Raw genomic sequence first — 20,236 nt, 5'->3', positions numbered from 1 at the left:
CCAATATTAAATATTTGTGAAATGACAAATTAACAAATCACTCACACAATAAACTCTTTTATACTGTTTAAAAGCCCCTGTAATACTTTATGGCTTCTGCATCTATTTTTTGGGAGAAACAATATCTTCCAGCATAAAATATTTCACTTTTGCTTAAATGATATTGACTGTTGTATTTCAAGATTGAAAAATTTCCTTTTCTGGCTGATAAGTTAGAAAAATTTTTCTAACCTATGAACAGTTTGGCACTAGAACCAGTTATTGAGGAAAATGAACTTTCCTTCTCCAGTTATGTTCAAAAAACAGGCTATATAAAGATTTGTCAGGGATGCTTTAATTTGAATTCCTGCAATAATGAACGGTATAATTTAGGCCAAATAGCTCCTTCCAAATTTATGATCCTTTACTTCTCTACAACTAATAAAAGAGATGAAAAGTATGCTAGGAAAATTTGATATCGTACCATCCTTCTGAATTTTATTACTAGGAATCTGTCCCTAAGCAAGCATAGCAATACAGCTTTTCCCCACACCAGGGTCACTGGGAGTTTTACAACACAAAGAATATTCTGCATCAATTGCTGGAGAACTTCATCTCCTTTTTGTGCATCTACAGTAATTAGTCACTGATATATCACAAAAGCATATGTAGTTCAGGCAAATCAATTTAGTTTCCACTCCTCTGTCACAGAGCCAAAGGAACCATTCTGATCTTACTCTGGATGGGTTTGGTTTCAACTCCAAACATTTCTATACAATTTCTGTATCTTCTGAGGAAAAAAATGTGAAAGAAATTTGGCTTTTCTTCTCTAAAAGGCTGCCCTCCACAAGTGTTGAAATTATAGTGCTGCAAGTCCTTGTAACATTTTTGAGAATTTGAGTCCCAATATACATGGAAGATGTCTTATCTTTACCAAAGAAGAAACATTAAATCACATTACATTAAATGGGGTGGGGGAGTCAATGTACATACCATACTTTCATTTTCCAGAATTTCTTCTGTTGAATATGCTATATAGGGTAAAATATCGACCTCATGTTTAGCTACAGGCTCCAAGTGATCTAAAGTATCACCACTTTGGTCTTCATCTGCCTCCTAATTGAGAAGTACCAAAAGAATACATGAGAAGGAATCAATAATGTTAAATATTCAAAACTAAGAATAGCAGTTAATTATACATGTGCCTTGGAATTAATCTGAAAAGCTAAAAATAGTTTCTTAGAATCAGCTCCTCCATGCCACTGCCCAAACATAATCTCCCAGTTCCTTAACTTTGCTGGTCCCACTATCTCTGGATGGCCAGTTTGCGATGATAGGCCTTTCCCTAATCTGAGCTCCATCCACCTGTATGAACTTCAAGACTTCAAATGACTTGCTGGTTGAGAAATTCTGAAAGATTGTTCTATTGGTAGGAGTACAGGAAGTCGTCACGACCAGAATTGAGCCCAAAACTTCTGTGGTTAAGTGAGACATTTGTTGAGTGAATTTTGCCCCATTTTATGACATTTCTTCCCTCAGTTGTTAGGTGAATCACTGCGGTTGTTAAGTTAGTAACACGATCGTTAAGTAAATCTGGCTTCCCCATTGCCTTTGCCTGTCAGAAGATCACAAAAGGGAATCATGTGACTCCGGGACACTGCATCCAAATATGAGTCAGTTGCCACGTGTCTGAAATTTGATCACATGACCATTGGGATGCTACAATGGTCATAAGTGTGAAAAATGGTCATAAGTCATTTTTTTTCAGTGCAGTTGTAACTTTGAACAGTCATCAATGAACTGTTGAAAGTCGAGGACTACCTATATATAATTGTGCAAAATGTAAATGAAAATAATATTGGATTTTATTTAATTATTACTCAACTGTTTATAAAAATTATAATAAATTTTATACTGTTTATTAACTGAATTATTCTTTCATTAAATATTGGCTACAAAGGGCTCGCTTTTCTCAGCTAATTGTCCATAGACCTTTGTTTACTAAAGAGGAATAAACAATAGCCGTTATGGATGTCTTCTTTGAATGAATAGTTGTACAATATACAACTAGACTGAAAGAAAATAATGATTTCTGAAATAATTTTCTCTCTGATGGCAACTAATCTGCAGTCCGTTTAGAAACATGACTATGTTCTTGCTTTGCAAACAGATAGAAACAAAACATATTCCTGAAGTTCAACAGAAAAACGTTTTCCTGCTAAAACAGTTGAATACTATTTCTCATTTGTTGATCAGATTGCTAAGAGCGAATTTATCATCACATTGTAGTTCAGACCTGAATATTTCCTAGCATTGACTATGGCCTACTGGAACTTTACTTATCACCACTTAAATCAGGGTTTATAATTTATTGTTATTACTGTATTATATTCTATATTCTCTTATTATATTCCATTACATTTTTCTCTGGGTCGTATATTTACAAGCCCGCAAAAGAACACTGACTTTTCCTCTTAGCATTCGTCATGGATACATACTATTCTCTCTCATCCTTTACTCTTTCTAATTTGCTTCACTCCCCCACTCATAATCTGAGGTATCATTTTCTTCAGTACGTGTCTGTGATGGCTGCGATGGCTTAATAAGGCTGCCATCCATGCACCACTAGTCTGGAGTTTTATTGGTTCTTGGTGAAGCATAAAGTGCATCCATCACTCTTGGGTGGCCTTGGACTATCAATACATCTACCCATTAATATTCTAGTGCACAGTCAATCTTCACCTAAGCTCTAATTTTCATTGAAATTAAGACAATTTCGACTATATGTTCTGATGCCTTCCAGATTTCATAATTCAGCCCTACCTTAGGAAAAAAATGGGGGAAGGATGGTTTGAAGATGAACATACATACCCTTTTTTCAATTGCCACAAAGCTTGTAAACTGGGTAACAATGGAGTGCTTCAGGCTGAGCTCAATGATGTTGGACTTCAGCTGTTCTCTTTTCATCTAAATAGTAAGGTCCAGGCAAATGTTAAAAAGAGTCTGCAGGGACAAGCAACCTGATATCTGCCAGATGTTTTGGACTACAAATCTTATAAGCTCAAGCCACTATAGCCAGTGGGACACATTTATAGAAGTTTAGGAATTATTCTCCAAAATGTCTAAAGGGCCTCTGGTTACTTCCTGCTTTATCTATAATCTTTGTCAGTGATATACAGCTGGGCTAGCAGGAGTGAGGTGGCTCACATCGTTAGGATGCTGAGTTGGAAGTTAGCAAGCCATGTTCAAGACCCAAGTGCTGCTCCATGGCAGGGTGAGCTCCTGTCAATCTCTCCAGCTCCTTAACAAGGACATGAAAGGAGCCTTCAGGGGCAATGCCTGGGCAACAGTGATGTCACTAGTTAATCCCTTCAACCCAGAAGTGCCTTAAGCAGTGCCTCTGACAGGAACGGAACAGAGAACCAGGCTAGTGGAGTATTTTATCCAGATTTCTGCCATAGCCGTAACTTCTATACAAGTTGGTTTAGTTCCTGAAGTGGCAGATTTTCAACATTTCATTTATAGTTTTAATATATATTTTCAAGCATGTTTTAAATCATATTGTCATTATATTTTATAGTCAAATGTATTTTGTTAATTAAGGCACAATATCATAAAACAAAACAAAATAAATCAGGATCACATTGATTGCTTATTGTACCCTATGACTATTATTAAGCATTGTATCTTATGATTCTTGACTCTTGATGAATGTACCTTTTCTTTTATGTACACTGAGAGCATATGCGCCAAAGACAAATTCCTTGTGTGTCCAATCACACTTGGCCAATAAAGAATTCTATTCTATTCTATTCTATTCTATTCTATTCTATTCTATTCTATTCTATTCTATTCTATTCTATTCTATTCTACCCTATCCTATCCTATCCTATCCTATTGTGTGCTATTAAGATATTATAAACTGTGAAGATCCACAAAAAGGAAACTATCATTATCAGTTACAATGTTTGAAAGGAAGTGGAAATATAAATTATGACTGGATGGCTACATCCTTGCTAGCCAAGTCTTTGATAAGATTTTCGTTTAGCATAGCTAAACAGAAAAATCCTTCTACAATTAAAAGCTACTGTTAAATGCATGAAGCTGTTAGTTCATGCATTCATTCAGATTAGAGAGTAAACTAAGACCTGTATCACACCACTCCTATGCCACATTTAAACCACTACACCATACTGGTTCAGTGGTTAAAGTGTGGCATAGGAGTGGCGAGATACAGGTCCTAATCCATTCTCAGGTATGGAAACTCTTGGGTGGCCTTGGACTATCAATTTCTGTCAGCTCTATCCCACAAGTTGCTATAGATAAAAATACGAGAAGGAAGAACTATGTATGCTGCCTTGAGTTCCACTACAAAGGGTAGGATATAAATCAAATAAATAAATCTAGACCTCGTTGGTCATATGGAGCATTCATATTATTGTATCTAATAATGTATTGTATCTTGGAGCAGTTAGCCATCCTATCAGCAATGTTTTATGGTGACAGAAAGGGAATATCAAGTGCACTTTCCCCCCAAACCATACAATCACCCTTCTGCTATCTTATGAATGTCCTTAACTTGCTGTTGAATAAACTCATTGAGCAGAAAAGTTGAGATGCAGTCAGCAAACTGCTTCATTCTTTTCCTCTTAGCGTACATGTTTCCAAAGTAAAGAAATTGGCCACTATAGAGAAGATCTGCCCCTCAGACTGTCTAGGAATGACAACAGAGATTGGCAAGGCACAACAACACCCGTCTGCAGACAGGAAAAGGAGATACTCTGAAGTGCCAGAAAATGGAATGAGGTAGGAATTCCTGCTAATTATTCCACTGTATGATCCTAGAGAAAACTGTAAATGTCTTCCCTGTATTTTCTCAAGCAGACTTTAATCACTTTAACTAGCAAATACATCCATAAATCTATCTCATCACGTTAGGACATAGCAATACAGAGCGACTGTCAGATCATCACAGCCATTGTTTGAGCTAGAAGCCTCAGAACTATGTATCTTGTTCCAAACTTATTCTATTTATTTATTTAGCAAATTTAGACAGTCACCCATCCAAAAAAACCCAACCATCTCTGGACGGCTCACAAACAAAATGAGAATTAAAAGTATGTGGCAATGCAAAAAATACTCAACATAAATAAAAATAAAAACATGTAAAACCCCAGGCTTATAGGAGAATACTTAATTTACTCCCATAAGAGAATTATAGCAATTTTATAGGTGCCGGTCATAATTAAAATGGATAATAAATACAGTGTTACGCAGTTTTTATTTTTGGGGGAAGCGCACCTCATGTTGTGTTTCACTCTCATCGAGCATCCCTTGTTCATACTCTCTAATAAAGGCTCTTGCTGCAAGTTTGTGGAGTATCTGTACCAGATATAAAAGACGACATTGCAATCAGTAATATTAAAGCAATTATTAAATAGTTTGGTCTTGTCAAATGTATATTGAGCAGTTTGCCTCCGAATGTAAATAGTGTACTGGAAAAGAATTATTCTCCCTATATCATAAGAGATGAGGCTGCACTTGTGTTGACAAATGTTTTAAATCATCTTTTTGCCTCTGTATCAAAGCATTGTCTGGACCTCTGGATTGGCAACCTCAGAGATGCAATTCAGTGGTGAGATTCAAATTTTTTTAGTAGCGGTTCTATGGGCATGGCTTGGTGGGCGTGGCAGGGGAAGGATACTGTAAAATCCCCACTCCCTCCCTATCCCACTAACTTGCTTTCCAGCTCTGTTCTCTTGTGCAGGGCAACAAAAGAAGACCCAGCCAATCAGCTGAGACTCAGGGGCAGAGAATAGATGGGGGTGTGGCCAGTCAGAGGTGGTATTCCAAACTACTCAAAATTTCCACTACCGGTTCTCCAGAACAGGTCAGAATCTGCTGAATACCACCTCTGACACAATTGATTCTCTCGCTGCTTTTCTCGTTTCTTGGCCATATATAGGTTCCAAAGCTCCTAGCCCCAGTTCAGAGTCAAAGACTGCAGCAGGAAAAAAATAGACATCTTCATAGAGCCCATGTAACTGTCCAATTGCATCTAACCATGGTAAATGCCATGTCTCAATGGCATGGCCTTCATTTCATCCTCAATCCATGTGCTAAATTGTCCTTGGCTAAAAGACCCATGCATTCTCACATTTGATGTACCTTCCTTTCTATAGAGAGTAAGGACAGGAAAAAAAGCAATGGGTGGAAACTAATCAAGGAGAGAAGCAACCTAGAACTAAGGGGAAATTTCCTGACAGTTAGAACAATTAATCAGTGGAACAACTTGCCTCCAGAAGTTGTAAATGCTCCAACACTGGAAGTTTTTAAGAAGAGATTTGACAACTATTTGTCTGAAATGATTTTGGGCTTCCTGCCTGAGCAGGGGTTGGACTAGAAGACCTCCAAGGCCCCTTCCAATTCTGTTATTCTCATGTGTGCTTGTCTTTTACAGCTGCATTGTAACAATAAATATTCATCAACAAAAGGGACCCAAGTGCTCCATTTTAAAATATTAAATCAAGAACTCAAGACAAGTTTATGGTTTGAGCAATCAATGCCTAACTCACAGTTCCTGTGGTCTTCTGCAGTTCAGATGTAGACACCAGTGTATACAATTCCTGATTGTCTACTTGTGCCTTTAAAATGGCCTGAAATAGAAAAACCCAGAATATTCGTCTTAATTTATTGTTTTTTAAATTAAGAATGGTGGCATACACATCATGTAATAGCATGTTTATCTATTACTTTACGGAAAAGCAAGTGCTTCTATTTACAATATAAGCTCCATGCAACATTTATTATAATTATTTTTAGATATCTCTTCCTGTTTACAGAGAGGGTGATGCTAATACAGACATATCTGCTGTGGAATGGAACATTTGTTGTGACTTAATTATGAGAATACACCAAACAATTTTAAAAAAGATTTAACTCTAGTGCAATATAATGGCTGTTTAATTTATCAAGATTTGAGATTCTTGGGCATCTAAAATATAAAATTAAGGTTAGTATGGAATTTCAAAGCAGGCTTTGCATTAACTATAGCTTAATCAAACATTAAAAAAAAACACTCTAAATTTGTGGCCCATGGGCTGGATGTGTCATGCGCTGGCCGCACCCACGCCCGGTTTGGCAAAGAGGGGAAAAGTCCTGATACATCACGGCAAGTTTGACACCCCAGCTCTAACATATATGCATAAAGAATGAAAGCAGCTGAAATGAGTAAATTCAAAGCTAGCTTAAACCTGAAACATTCTGAAGCTCAGATCAGTGGCAGATCAGTGACATCATTAAATTGTTATGGCAGCAGGTGGAAGAATCTTTTCAGGTTGAGCATTCACAAAGGTGTCAAACTGGTGGCCTGCGGGCTGGATACATCACATGCAAGCCACATCCACCCCAGTTCCACGAATAGGGAAAACATCATGAATCATCACGTGATGGCAACGTGACGCAGCAAGTTTGGCACCCATGCAGAAAGTACATTTTCCATAATTTTCCATTGCTTCAGAAATTCCAAGTTTTGTTCTATGCTCAATCTACTGTTTTGCTTAATATAGCTCATGGACATAATCAGCATGTGATAATGCTAAGCCATGTTATAACTGCTGTTATTTGCATTGGTATGGTTTTATTTATTTATTATTTGTACAATATATTAGCCGCCCATCTCACTACAAGGTAACTCTGGGTGGCTTAAAATATTAAAAAGGTTTACTATACAAGCAATCTAATTTGTTCACAACATTTTAAGATGTGTGTATTCTTTATTTTCCTTTGCTCTACATGGTTGAGATGACAACTGTGGCATTTGGTGTACATTTCCAGGCATATTTTGAAAAAGGTATTGATGGGTTAGAACAGTTTCAGAGGAAGACTATAAATACAATACACAAATTTGAGGCTATGTTCTATGAGGATAAGCTGAAGGAAGTTAGGATCTTTAGTTTACAGAAAAGAAGACTGAGGGGAGTCATAATATCAGTATTCAGACATACTATACCATACAGGAGTTGATCAGAAACAATTTTCTGTTGTTACAGAAACTAGGATCATAACACGTGTAATTTACATGCCTAGATTTTAAAAAAATATAATGTAAAACTTCCTGATAATCCTTATAGTCCTTTCCAAATAAGTGGAGGTCTGGAAAGTGCTATTATATGCATAGCCTTTCTAATTTTTCTGTTTTCCTATCCCTGTTTCTATTGCTTTTCTGACCATAGAATTTATTGGTTCCTTTATTGGATTTCTGATTGGTTCTTTTTCTTGGAAAATCCATGATTTAAATAATATGTATTATTTAAATTAAATTAAAAATATTTAAATTAAATGCATTATTCATTCACTTGAAAGAGATACTGCCAATATATAAATTTTCAAACTGGGAAGAAGAGCGAAGCTGCTTTGGACAGCTTTTTACCTGTGTGCAATTGTGGACAAATCCATAGACTAGAAGACGCTCGTGGTTAAATAGAGCACTTATCTGAGAAGGAGTAAAACTAAGTTTAGGATTTTCTGTCATATGAGTCTGCCATTCAATCGAAATAGAACTGCACTGTGAAGAAAGCGTTCTAGTTGTCTGGCTTTTCACCTGCACAGAGGTGGAAACAGAAAATTAGTATTTGTTGCATTGGTTAAATCATTTTACATAGAGCACTAAATACACAACAAAATAGAACAATTATGAAGAAATGATATCTTACAGGGAATTTCATCAAGTGATTTAACCACATCCATATTTTTTAAAATTAATTAGTCTAGAGTCTTGAAGTTGAATTGTAAAAGATGCAAAGGGCTAAAATTATTTTTTCCAAAAAGCCCTTTGGTGCTATTTTGAGTTTGGTTGGTGGCCAATGTTTTGTTACCTGATTGTGTAACATTTTAGTGCTAGAAGGGAGTGGGGATTGCTTCTTGTTAAGAATAGCTTGCCCTCTCAATGTTGATGGGATGCGGTTTTCTTCTTGATATTCCTTAATTGGGGTAATATTTGTCTGCTTGATTGTCTCCTTTGTAGTTCCTTGATTATTGTTTTCTGTTTGATTGCCTGGTGAAAGGCAATCTAGTTATCTGAGAATTTATTGAAGGTGAGGAGCTGTGATTTTGTTACTTCCCTTTTTAGTTTTTTTATTGTCTCTTTTGAATGTTATGTAAATTTTGTTTATCTCTATGTTCCTGTTGATGGTTGATTTATCTGAGCGCCAGGAATTCTGTAGTATTCTTGGATTTAGCTTCGTCTCTCAGTTTCCCAGCTGAAACTACAGTTTAGTCTGTCTCTGTGTTATGAAATTAAGGAGTTTTCATCATGTCTTCTGACTGCTAGCTGGTGTTTGTCATTTGTACAAGTCTATGGAGATTCTCAGTCATCCAGATCATGGTTGTCCCAAAGTTGGTTTTTTCAGGAGGCAATTGAACTTTCTTGTTTTTTCTTTTGAAGACGTTTTGCTTCTCATCCAAGAAGCTTCTTCAGCTCTGATTGGATGGTGGGGAATGGAAAGATTTATATTGCTTGCGGACCGCTGGTCATTTGTATTCTTTTTAGAGAATCGTTGAGGCCACTTGGAGGTTCATCTGTGTCCTCAGGGTCACCTGAGTACTGCAAATGGGTATGGAACCTTCTTTGCTACAGGATGTTTTCTGCCCTGTCTCCCTTCACTGTTGAAGACAGGCACGGGCTGCTGGGGATGAGTCTGTGTTGTCTGCATCTCAAACTGAAGTCCAGTTGCTTCCTGAAAAAGCACCTTTGGGATGCCATTTGTACACTTCACAATTGGCTTCTGACAAACAGATTTAATGAAAAAGAACAGTAAAATCACAGTCATGGTCACTGATGTCTCACTTAATGATCTTGTTGCTTAGTGAACAATTTGCTAGTCCATGCTGTGATCATTAAGGACTACCTATATTGGCAAAGCTCCTGGTAACAAAAAATGTCAGAATGCCCTTCTTTGCCCATCAAGAGATGTTTATTTATTTGTACCCTTTTTGTGGTAGCTTTAGGTAGTACCTATGGGGTTCTCTTGTCATCTTATACCCACAACAACTGTGTGAAAGAGGTTGGGCTGAACTGCAATAGAGTAATAATGTCTTGGTGCTTTGCAATTGTTTTTTTTTAAATAAGAAATGCTAATATTATTTTCAAATATACTTAACAATGTAGAAATGTAAAATTAGGGTTCAGATAAATTTCATTCTTTTTTTGCATGAAGAAGGTTGATATATTATTGTACTCCAGAGTTGTACTATTCTAGATGGGACACTGCTGATTAGCTGGAAAAAGAACAAGATTTGGGTTATGATGTTCCTGCCTGTTCTCTGACTTTGAAGGACTGACATTAAAATGATAACAGGTTGCCTCCCAAAAATGATAGTAGGTTGCTTTCAAATTGTTGTGTAGGGTCTAGGGAAAGGGAACATTGTACTATGGAAGCATCCTGAAAAGTAACTAATAAGTAGATTAAGCAATGTAACCCATTCCCTTGCTGATTGCTGCTTATGAAAAATACTAAGACATACTTACCTTTCTCTCCCAGTTATATTTTGATTTCACATCAAAATATTCAAAAGCTCCAGCTCCATAGTGTGATAAAGATCTCAGCATGTGACGATTTGCTGTAGGACTAAGATGATTTATAAAGGTTTACAATATATAAAAATCTGTAACAGAGAATCAATCAGAGCAGGAAAACATGACTGTTATATGCAATATATACTGGGCATAGTTCAGTATATTTTTTACTACTGGTTCTGTGGACGTGGCTTGGTGGGCATGGGATGGCATGGCTTTGTGGGTGTGGCTTTGTGGGCATGGCAGGGGAAGGATACTGTAAAATCCCCATTCCCTCCCCACTCCACTAACTTGCTTTCCAGCTCTGTTCTCCTGTGCAGGGCAACGAAAGAAGACCCAGCCTATCAGCTGGGACTCGGGAGGCAGAGAATAGATGGGGGCGGGGCCAACCAGAGGTGTTATTTAACGGTTCTCCAAAATATTCAAAATTTCCACTACCGGTTCTCCAGAACTGGCTGAATACCACCTCTGGCATAGTTACAGTTTTGTAACTGCATTGCTGCACACTCTGCCCTGCAGCATGATGTCACGCTGGCCACATGATTGTGTAAATATCTTCGGGTAGCGTTGGCTCAATGGCCTTAAAACAGAAATGAGCACTGCCCATTAAGGTTGGTCACAACTAGCGAAGTAAAATATGCAGGGACTCCTTTATAGTTACATTAGTGCACACATCAAATTTACTCCTAATTTTTACTAGTATCAGTACTCTTTGATTGAGCATCCAAAGAATGGGGATGAGAAGGTCCAAAAAAATGGCAAGGGTTAATGATATGTGAGACCGATCTTGCAGATACTAGAAGGAAGAGACATAGACTGGACAACTGGCAAGTAAGAGTTCTCAGCCTGCAAAAGGAAAGATGATGTGGGAAGAATTTCAGAAGGAACCCTCCTTAGTTCCCTGGAGAGTAAAGGGAGAGTGGGTGGGGAGAGAGATACTTTCAGTCCTGCAAGATACTGTTAATATAACCTTACAATAAAGATTGTATTCCTGGTTGTGCTTTTTGTCTGGACTACCTGACATGGCTAATATAACTTCACCTATTTGTCTTCTGGTTAAAAGGATGCTTTTGCTTATCTTTGCTTATCTTTATTATTACCCTATAGCAGGTGTGTTAAACTCAAGGCCTGGGGGCTGGGGTGCTTAGATCTGGCCCGTGGGGCTGCCCTGGAAAGAGCAAAGGACCAGCCTGCCTCTGCCAGTAAAAATGGAGCTCGGGAGGAGTGCGGGTGGCCCTCCTGAACTCTGTTTTCGCTGGTGGAGGGTTGCAGGAGGCCGTTACAGCCAAAAACAGAGCTCGGGAGCCTGTTTTCGCTGGCACAGCATTTGGGCCACCACAGGTGTTCCCGACGAGTGATGTCGATCTGGCCACGCCCACCCTGCCCCCAAGGTCAAACACAACCTTGATGCGGCCCTCAATGAAACTGAGCTTAAAACCCCTGCCCTAGAGCAATGTGTTTCAACCCCAGCAACTTTAAAATGCATAGATCTCAATTCTTAAAATAGTTAGGGATGCTGTCTGAGGAATTCTAACAGCTGAATTCTACAAATCTTAAAAACTTTTGAGACAGAGAAACACTGCGCCAGATATGCTTTGTAATTCTGTTTGGATATCAGTTTTCACTGCCTTTGCACTTACCTCACTCCACATGTAAATATTCTGGTGTGCAGCGCATTTTTCTTCACAACCTGCAGGGTCATGCCTTCATTCTGAATATGTCCATCAGATATAAGAATAATGTTGCGCTTGCTTTTAGTAGGGTATAGAAAACTCAGATAACGCAGTACCTTCCATAAGTTTGAATCTCCCATTGTAGCTGTAGCTGACTAAAAATTAAAAATAAAAGTTAAATTAACACCATCCTCTCCCAGATGTGTCAAACCTCAAGTCCCATAACTGACTATAACTGGAACTTTAGGATCATAATTTTATGGAACTATATCTCAGCCTTGAGATACTAGGCAATCGGTATTCAAAGGCATCCTTCTCTAATAATACACTTACTGTGATAAATTCTTTCAAAGCTGTGGAATCCATTGAGGAATCATCAAGATTGGAACAAATTTCTACAAAATCTATAGAAGGGCAAAAAGTGTTACATATGATAATATATAAATAATGTCTCTTTATTAGGCATAAGTTATAATAATTACAGCTGCAAAATTCAGAGCACAATCCCCCAATTCAGAAATAAGTTTCATTGATAACACAGAGCTTAGTCCTGGGTAATTGTTAGGATGATCAAATGAGGATTCAAAAAATCTGCATGGAAACTGGACAGAACTCTAAAGAATAAATATATGGGTAGTCTTCAATTTACGATCGCAGTTGAGCCCAAAATTTCTGTTGCTAAGCAATACAGCGAGTTTTGTGACCGCCCTTAGCCCAGTGATTAAGTGAACCATTCCAGTTGTTAAGTTAGTAACATGTTTGCTAAGTGAATCTAGCTTCCCCATTGACTTTGCTTGAGAGAAGGTCGCAAAAAGTGATCACATGATCCCAGGACAGTGCAATCATTATAAATACATGCCAGTTGTCAAGCACCTGAGTTTTGATCATGTGACCCAGCGGTGGGATTCAAACTTTTTTACTATGGTTCTATGGGCATGGCTTGGTGGGCTTGGCAGGGGAGGGATATTATAAAATCTCCATTCTCTCCCCACTCCTGGGGGAAGGTTACTGCAAAATCCCCATTCCCTCCCCATCCCACTAACCTGTTTTCCAGCTCCGTTCTCCTATGCAGGGCAAGAAAAGAAGTCCCAGCTGATCAGCTGGGACTCTGGAGGCAAAGAATAGATGGGGGCGGAGCCAGTCAGAGGTGGTATTTGCCAGTTCTCCGAATTACTCAAAATTTCCACTACAAGTTCTCCAGAACTGGTCAGAAGCTGCTGAATACCATCTCTGATGTGACCATGGGGATACTGCAATGGTCATAAGCATGAAAAAACTCACTTTTGTCAGGGCTGTGCTAACTTTGAACAGTCACTCAACAATTTTTTGTAAGTGGAAGACTACCTGTACTAGAGCAAAAAAAAGAAAAGGTGACATAATTCCATAAAGAAGTCTTACTTGTCCCAAATTTGAGTACACTTATTTTTCTTGTCAAATGACATGAGTTCAGAGCATGTAATGCAATCTCCTTGGCTTGCTGGATTGCTGAACCTGCCATGGAATTGGAACAATCTAGGCAAATGACAACTTCCCCATGGAGGCTTAAATGATCAAACGGAACTTCAAACTCTGGTTGAAATACAAGCATACAGGCCTAAAAGGAAGGAAATGGAGAAAAAATATCAACCAAAAGCATCCATCTTAAATGACAGGCAGATGCCACCAAGGCAGAAAACTCATCACAGGTCATAAACTGGCATTTGCTGTGGTTCAGAGAGAGGTAAGTGATTTCTCAGAACTCTGCCCTGGAGTGTCACGAATTCAGCATCCTGAAAATCAGTCTGAATTCAGGAAGTGCTCAACTTACAACTACAATTGGAACTGGAATTTCAGTTGTAATTTGGTTGCAAATTAAGGCACCAGATGACCGGACTTGAGTTTTTGACCGCTTTTACCATGATTACCATGACTCATGAGGTGGTAAATCTGAATCCATTCTCCCAAATGAGTTTTTTTTTTTTTTGCAAGAAAACAGCAAAAAGCATTGCAAATAACAATCGTTTAATCATCGGCTGCTGCAACTGGTTGTAAATGTGAGCCAGTTGCCAAGTGCCTAAAGTGTATTCAGACGAACACATATAAATTGACACATTTTATGATAGCTGGAAATGCTTTGCAAGCCATAAAGATCCTTTCTGAAGCCATTGTAAGTCCAAATGGTCATTTAATGAACAGTCATAAATCAAGGACTACTTGTATGCAATTGAAATAGGCAATACATGGAGGGCTGGTGGTTTAATGCTACTAACTAATGCTGTCTCACTAATTGTTGTATACGAGTTGCCTAGCAATTTGTGGAGGTAATTAAGAGTTTCTTACAGATAGCACTATATCCAAGCTGGATTTACAGATTTTTCTAATCAGTAAAAAGCAAGCAGTACAGGTAGTTCTCGACTTATGACCGCAATTTAGCCCAGAATTTATGTTGCTAAGTTATATATCAGAGTATATTTTTAAATAACTTAAAAAATCACCTCGCTATTTTCATCTGGATGTTTTTCTACCCACATTCTCGGCAAATATACATCACCAATCAGGATTTCCACTGAAAAGCCACTAGCGTCCAAGAAACTGCCTTCAGTTGTGGAAACCACTGCTTTGCAATCTGTTTTCTAAATTAAGGGAATATGCAAGAAAGAAAAAGAACAAATGCTGTAAGACAGCCTGAATTATTACAACCTGATTTTTTGAGACATATCTGTCTAGCTAGCCACAGGCACTGATAAGTGTGTGAGCAGAAAATCTTGCAAAATAGGATTTTACAATCCTGAAATCTTGTCCTCTATTTTTTTTACACTCCTCCACCCACACACTTGACAAAGTAGGGATTATCTTCCTTTAGATTTTCACTTAATTTTTTTCAAGTTCTAAAAACACTAGAGCAATATTTTTTGAACAGTGTCTAGCTGATTAATTTGATAAGGTTTCATGAGAAAATAAGAGCAACTAAGAAAAATAGTCACTTGAACACAGTCAAATTGCTATCATTGCAGCTGATTACTAACTATCCTTTTGATTATTAATTCTAGGAAATTTAAATTCTCATTTAGGTTCTGCAGCCTGAGAAAGTTTGAGAACTTCTGCCCTAGAGTGCCCCACAAGCCTCTTGATATCTTTCTCTTGTGAAAAGGTGATAATAATTCAGCAACAACATTCACAGTCTAACCTTGGAAGTAAAAAATAATTATTCTACCAAGGCTGCCTAATAAAAAACACTGTGCAGTAGTGCCAGACAAGGATTTATTTTGATGAAATTGCGCAGAGCCTGGTTTAGAAACCTTCATGGTTTTTCAAGCTATTTATACTGTATGTTAATGTTGCGTTAAGCAATTTACTTACCTTTATTTTAAGCTGATGTGTCCAACTACTAATGTTATTGATTTTGAAGGGCATTTCAATAGACATTTCTAAGCTGAACTCTCTGTCATAAGATAAAGAGAATCCACATACAGTTTAGGTTGCAGCTAAGGCATAACACAAACTTAAGATAAGTAGGCAGATTTTTTTAAAAAAATAATCAATTAAAGGACCCAGATATGAAAAGTGAGCAGCCACATCTTATAACTGTTTAAGTTTTGGAGAGAAACTATGCGCTGCCAGCTAGACTAGAAAGATGAAACTTGACAATGGTAAACCACTTCTATAATATACCAAGGAGGGAAGATACAGAATGTTAATAAATAGCTGGGATGCTCAGGTAAATAATTAAGCAGATATCCCATTCAGAGAAACAGATTTTGGGTCTCAATGGAAGGCAAGTTTTTTATATTTATTATTATATTTTCAATAGCAGGGTGTCATTTTGATTTTTTTTTCTCTTAGGAAAAATAGCATTATTCAATCATTCAGTCAAACCTGTCTATCTACCCATCTGGTTAACCATTCACCTAGCCTTCAGAACAGAGGTGTCAAACTCGATTTCACTGAGGGCCACATCAGGGTTGTGTTTGACCTCAGAGAGCTGAGGTAGCCGTGGACAGGATGGGGTGGCCAGCTCAACATCACTCGTGTCGGGACAGCCTGTGGTGGCCTGAGCACTCTGCCAGCAAAAACAGGCTCCCAAGCTCCATTTTTGGCTGTGACAGCCTCCTGAAACCCTCTGCCGGCTACCCTCCCGAGCTCCATTTTCGCTGGCAGAGGCACTGTGGGCCAGTCCTTCACTTTCCAGGGCGGCCCCACAGGCCAGTTCTAAGCACCCCGCAGGCCAGATCCAGCCTGCAGGCCTTGAGTTTGACACCCCTGCTTCAGAATAATCGTAAGATGAGCGCCACTTCTCACAATGTTCCTGAATGGCAGAAAGGCTGGAAGGAAGACCGAATCTTCGGGATGCAAGCTTCTTTTTTCCAGCTCACTGCTGGAGTTCTTTTCTGAACAGGGGATGGCGGGGAACTCCAGAACTAGGCTGGAGAAAAATTTGCAACCTGAGTATTGCTTTCTGCAGCCCCCACAAGTCCTCTCGCCTCCAAGTACATAGAGGACATGGGAAATCATTTTTCAGGAAGCAGCAACTTGCAACTTTTCCTGCTGGCTTCCCCGCTGACTTTTTGGAGAAGCCAGCAGAGAAGATTACAAATGGAAATCACATGATTGCAGGATGCTTGGCAACCGGTCATAGGTGTAAAGAGGTTGTCAAGCACCTGAAATGTGATCTTTGATTACAGGGCTAGTGCAACAATCATAACTTTAAGGATGGGTCATAAGTAATTTTTCCCGGGTCCCTAGTAACCTTGAGGACTAACTCTATCTAAGTTTTAACCTGCAAATAAGAAAACTGTGGCAGTTCACCAACTCACCTTTTTGCTTCTGTTTGTCTAACACAAATTTTCCTTACTGAGTCCTGGTCAAAAGATAAAGATATGAAACATCATGCTCTGGAAAATAACATTTATCTTGGCAAGTGTATATTAGTAAAACGTATTCCTTCTTTTATTGATTACTTTGGATTTTCCAATACAAGAGAGATTTACCCGAAAAGCTGATAAATGTGGCAACCCTGAAGCCTCAAAGATTACATTAAATAAATCAATAAATTGCACTAATGTAGGGCTTCCCCAAAGTCACATTCCTCCTGTTAGACGTATTAAATCCATAACAAAGCGAACCATGGTATTATAAAGATAATTTGCTTGCAGTTATAAGTGTAAACCATTTCATTAAGCGCATTAGGGCTCCGGCCATATAGTTCTACACTTTATAGCAGTCAACCATGTCTCCTTCAGTTGTCTTCAAAGAAGAATAAATGAGTTCGCATGGCATTTCATTAAACCAGAAGGTCATTAGCAACATTAATTAGCAATGTAGTAATTAGTAAAAGCATGCCAACCTGCGTGATTTCATTTAATGCTTTGTCTTGTTGCCAAGGAGCTACAGCAGCTGGCAAGTGAAAGCAAAGATTCCCATTCTCATAACTGAGCTCCGTGATGTAGGTGATCTTGATGAGCACTTTTGTTGAAGGCGGCAAGTTTCCAACGGAAACAGTAAAAATGTCCTGTGAAATGATGTTTCAGTTGCTTACAAAAATGTGATCTTACAAACAATAGCACAGAGAATAATACTGTATAGTAAATGTTATTAATGAAACATAGTTTAAGCATAATTCTGCAAGCAAAAGGCCTTAGGTTTAATCCCTGACATCTTAATGTGGGGCAGAGGAAGATCTCTTTCTGAAAATCTGGATAGTTGTTGCTATTAGCTGGCCGCTGATAACCTAGAACACAGGTGTCAAACACACCACATCACATTGCCATCACATGGCATTTCACAATGTTTTCCCCATTCGCAGAGCTGGGGTGGGCATGGTCTGTATGTGACGCATGCGGACCATGACCTGCCAGTTTGACACCCCTGACCCAGAACAACCAATATTCTACCTGAAATCCCATGTTGCACAGTTTGCTTAATCATGCCTTACAATAAACATTTACTGGATGGTTTACATATTGCACAGGCCATAAACTACTGTTTACAAACAAAGGATCAAACCACAATGCTTTTGATTTGATATAAGGCACCTTAGTTTTAACCCTGAAATCTATTTAATGGCGAAGAAGAAAATTACCAGGAATGACTTGTATCTTATTTTAGATCTATGTAGAAGTTCAAGCTCATGTAGAGAATCAGGGCTGTGACTTCCAGTCCTTTCTGAGGAATCTGCTCTATTATTTGAATGTTGGATCTATGCATGTAAAAGGCTAAATAATGGCAGCTAGAGAAAAGTTTATTAAACTGAGACATTTCATTACTCATCCAAGTAAGTTATTCAGGCAGCATGACAATTTTTCATTAGGCATAAAGAGTTGTTGCAATGAACTAACTTGCAATTTGATTGAAGCTCTTGGATGAGTAACGAAACATCTCAGTTTAATAATCTTTGGTCCAGTTGCCATGATTTAACCTTTTACATGCTTTTGGTCTGGATGATTGAGTCTACATTTACATAATGTTGGATCTGGTACTATAAACATGAAATGTATGAAAACGTCCATATAAGTGAGCATATATATTATAAATCTGATGGCAATAGTATTTGCTTGCAATATATCCAGTGTCATTGAACAAATGTCATTAAAAAAGAGAACAATACATTTACTCAATGTTTGCACCATCAGAACATTCTCAGAAAACAAACAATCAGCATATGACAAAGGCACATTAATTGCATAACTGGCAGTGACCAAATATATTGTAGTGCATTGTGAGCTACTTAAGAACCATAGAGAACAAAGCACAAGGGAATGACTTCTATGAAGAGATTTTTCTGTGGGATTGGTGAAAACTGTAATTTCAAAATAAAGTGCCTGTGATAATGCCAAATATTTCTTCGTAAATCTGGATATCCCAGAGCGTCTTCTGAACATGTAGACATATTCTTTTAGGAAGACATGTTGAGCAAGTAGAACTCCCCATAGCATACAATTACTTATTTCAGGAAACTGTAGAGAAGGTTCCTGTGATATTATTTCCCTAAGCTGGCAATAAACAAAATTTCTGTCCATTCCAAAAGCTTTCTGCTGATTCTTTGCTATATGCAAAACACAGTTTATCTTATTAAACTTGGATGCTCTTCTATCTTAATAACTGTCTATTGAATGGAGCTCAATTTACATAGCTGTCTCATTTGATTTCTACATCTGGAGAATGTATGTATGTATGCCTATTAATATTTCCAGTTTAGAGACTAATGTAACTTCAAAAAATGGAGTCCAACATGTATTGTCATAAATAAATCTATATATCACCTACCGGTGCATCCTGATCCATCAGATAAGCTCCGTCACCTCGACTGATGGCCTCTCTGTATTCCTGGTGTGCTTTTTCCTTTTCTTTAACCTATTAACATTGAATAATATACAATACTTATCTTGGTTTGAAAGAAAATAAAAATAAAGTAACAAACATCATCGTGTCACACTCTGTAATAAATTTCAGGAAGCAAGATATGAGAAGTTGGTGGGCTAACCTATTAAGTATTTACTTGCATCTCAAAATAAGTTGCTATTTAGAGAATGGTTTCATTTTACTCTATTGGGAACAAAGATATAGTAAACTCTTTTGAATCGAATTTAGATGATTCTATCAGAAATGATGTCCTCCTAAGCAGAAGGAGACAACCTCAGAATAAAATTGAGCCCCACAACTCAGATAATGCTCAATGTAGCATCTTTCCTTCTTATTTTTTTAAACATTTTATAATCAAGAGCTGTGCATATACTTGGTTATAGATACCCACTTAATTATTTCTTACTTTAAAATATTTATTAAGTTTTTCTAGAACACAACAGCACTTGTTCTCATATAAAAATGTAGCTTACTACAAAGTTAGAGGCTTTACCATTACTGTATCTAGGGTCCAAAATTATCTTGCTCTATCACTGCTATATTTCCTCTTAAAATACTGGACTGTTCTTTGCTGAATGCAGTTCAAGCTAGCAAAATACAAAGAGAAATTTTCCTTTCATTGCTCTTTCAAGCAATATAAGAGCCTGGTAGAGTTGGGCCATTACCTGGA

At 37.9% G+C, this 20,236-nt stretch overlaps 1 protein-coding gene across 2 annotated transcripts in view; it reads right to left on the bottom strand.

Moving 5' to 3' along the window:
- The window catches only part of PARP4 (poly(ADP-ribose) polymerase family member 4), a 48,911-nt gene that overhangs the window by 6,926 nt on the left and 21,749 nt on the right, over positions 1-20,236 (bottom strand). For both annotated transcript variants that reach the window (XM_087937131.1, XM_087937132.1), the window contains exons 17-30: positions 19,471-19,557; positions 17,552-17,716; positions 17,022-17,065; positions 15,568-15,649; positions 14,703-14,840; positions 13,627-13,822; positions 12,562-12,632; positions 12,196-12,383; positions 10,508-10,607; positions 8,411-8,581; positions 6,555-6,635; positions 5,281-5,361; positions 2,851-2,946; positions 973-1,095 (exon numbers count right to left, since the gene is read on the bottom strand). In XM_087937131.1, coding sequence (XP_087793257.1) covers positions 973-1,095; positions 2,851-2,946; positions 5,281-5,361; positions 6,555-6,635; positions 8,411-8,581; positions 10,508-10,607; positions 12,196-12,383; positions 12,562-12,632; positions 13,627-13,822; positions 14,703-14,840; positions 15,568-15,649; positions 17,022-17,065; positions 17,552-17,716; positions 19,471-19,557 — 1,623 coding nt within the window. The remainder of the gene's footprint in view (positions 1-972; positions 1,096-2,850; positions 2,947-5,280; positions 5,362-6,554; positions 6,636-8,410; positions 8,582-10,507; positions 10,608-12,195; positions 12,384-12,561; positions 12,633-13,626; positions 13,823-14,702; positions 14,841-15,567; positions 15,650-17,021; positions 17,066-17,551; positions 17,717-19,470; positions 19,558-20,236) is intronic.

Source organism: Pseudonaja textilis, chromosome 7 (genome assembly GCF_049901715.1).
Source record: "Pseudonaja textilis isolate UNSWEBS1 chromosome 7, rPseTex1.2, whole genome shotgun sequence".
Taxonomy (NCBI): Eukaryota; Metazoa; Chordata; class Lepidosauria; order Squamata; family Elapidae; genus Pseudonaja; species Pseudonaja textilis.
This window is presented reverse-complemented; position numbering and strand designations above follow the sequence as displayed.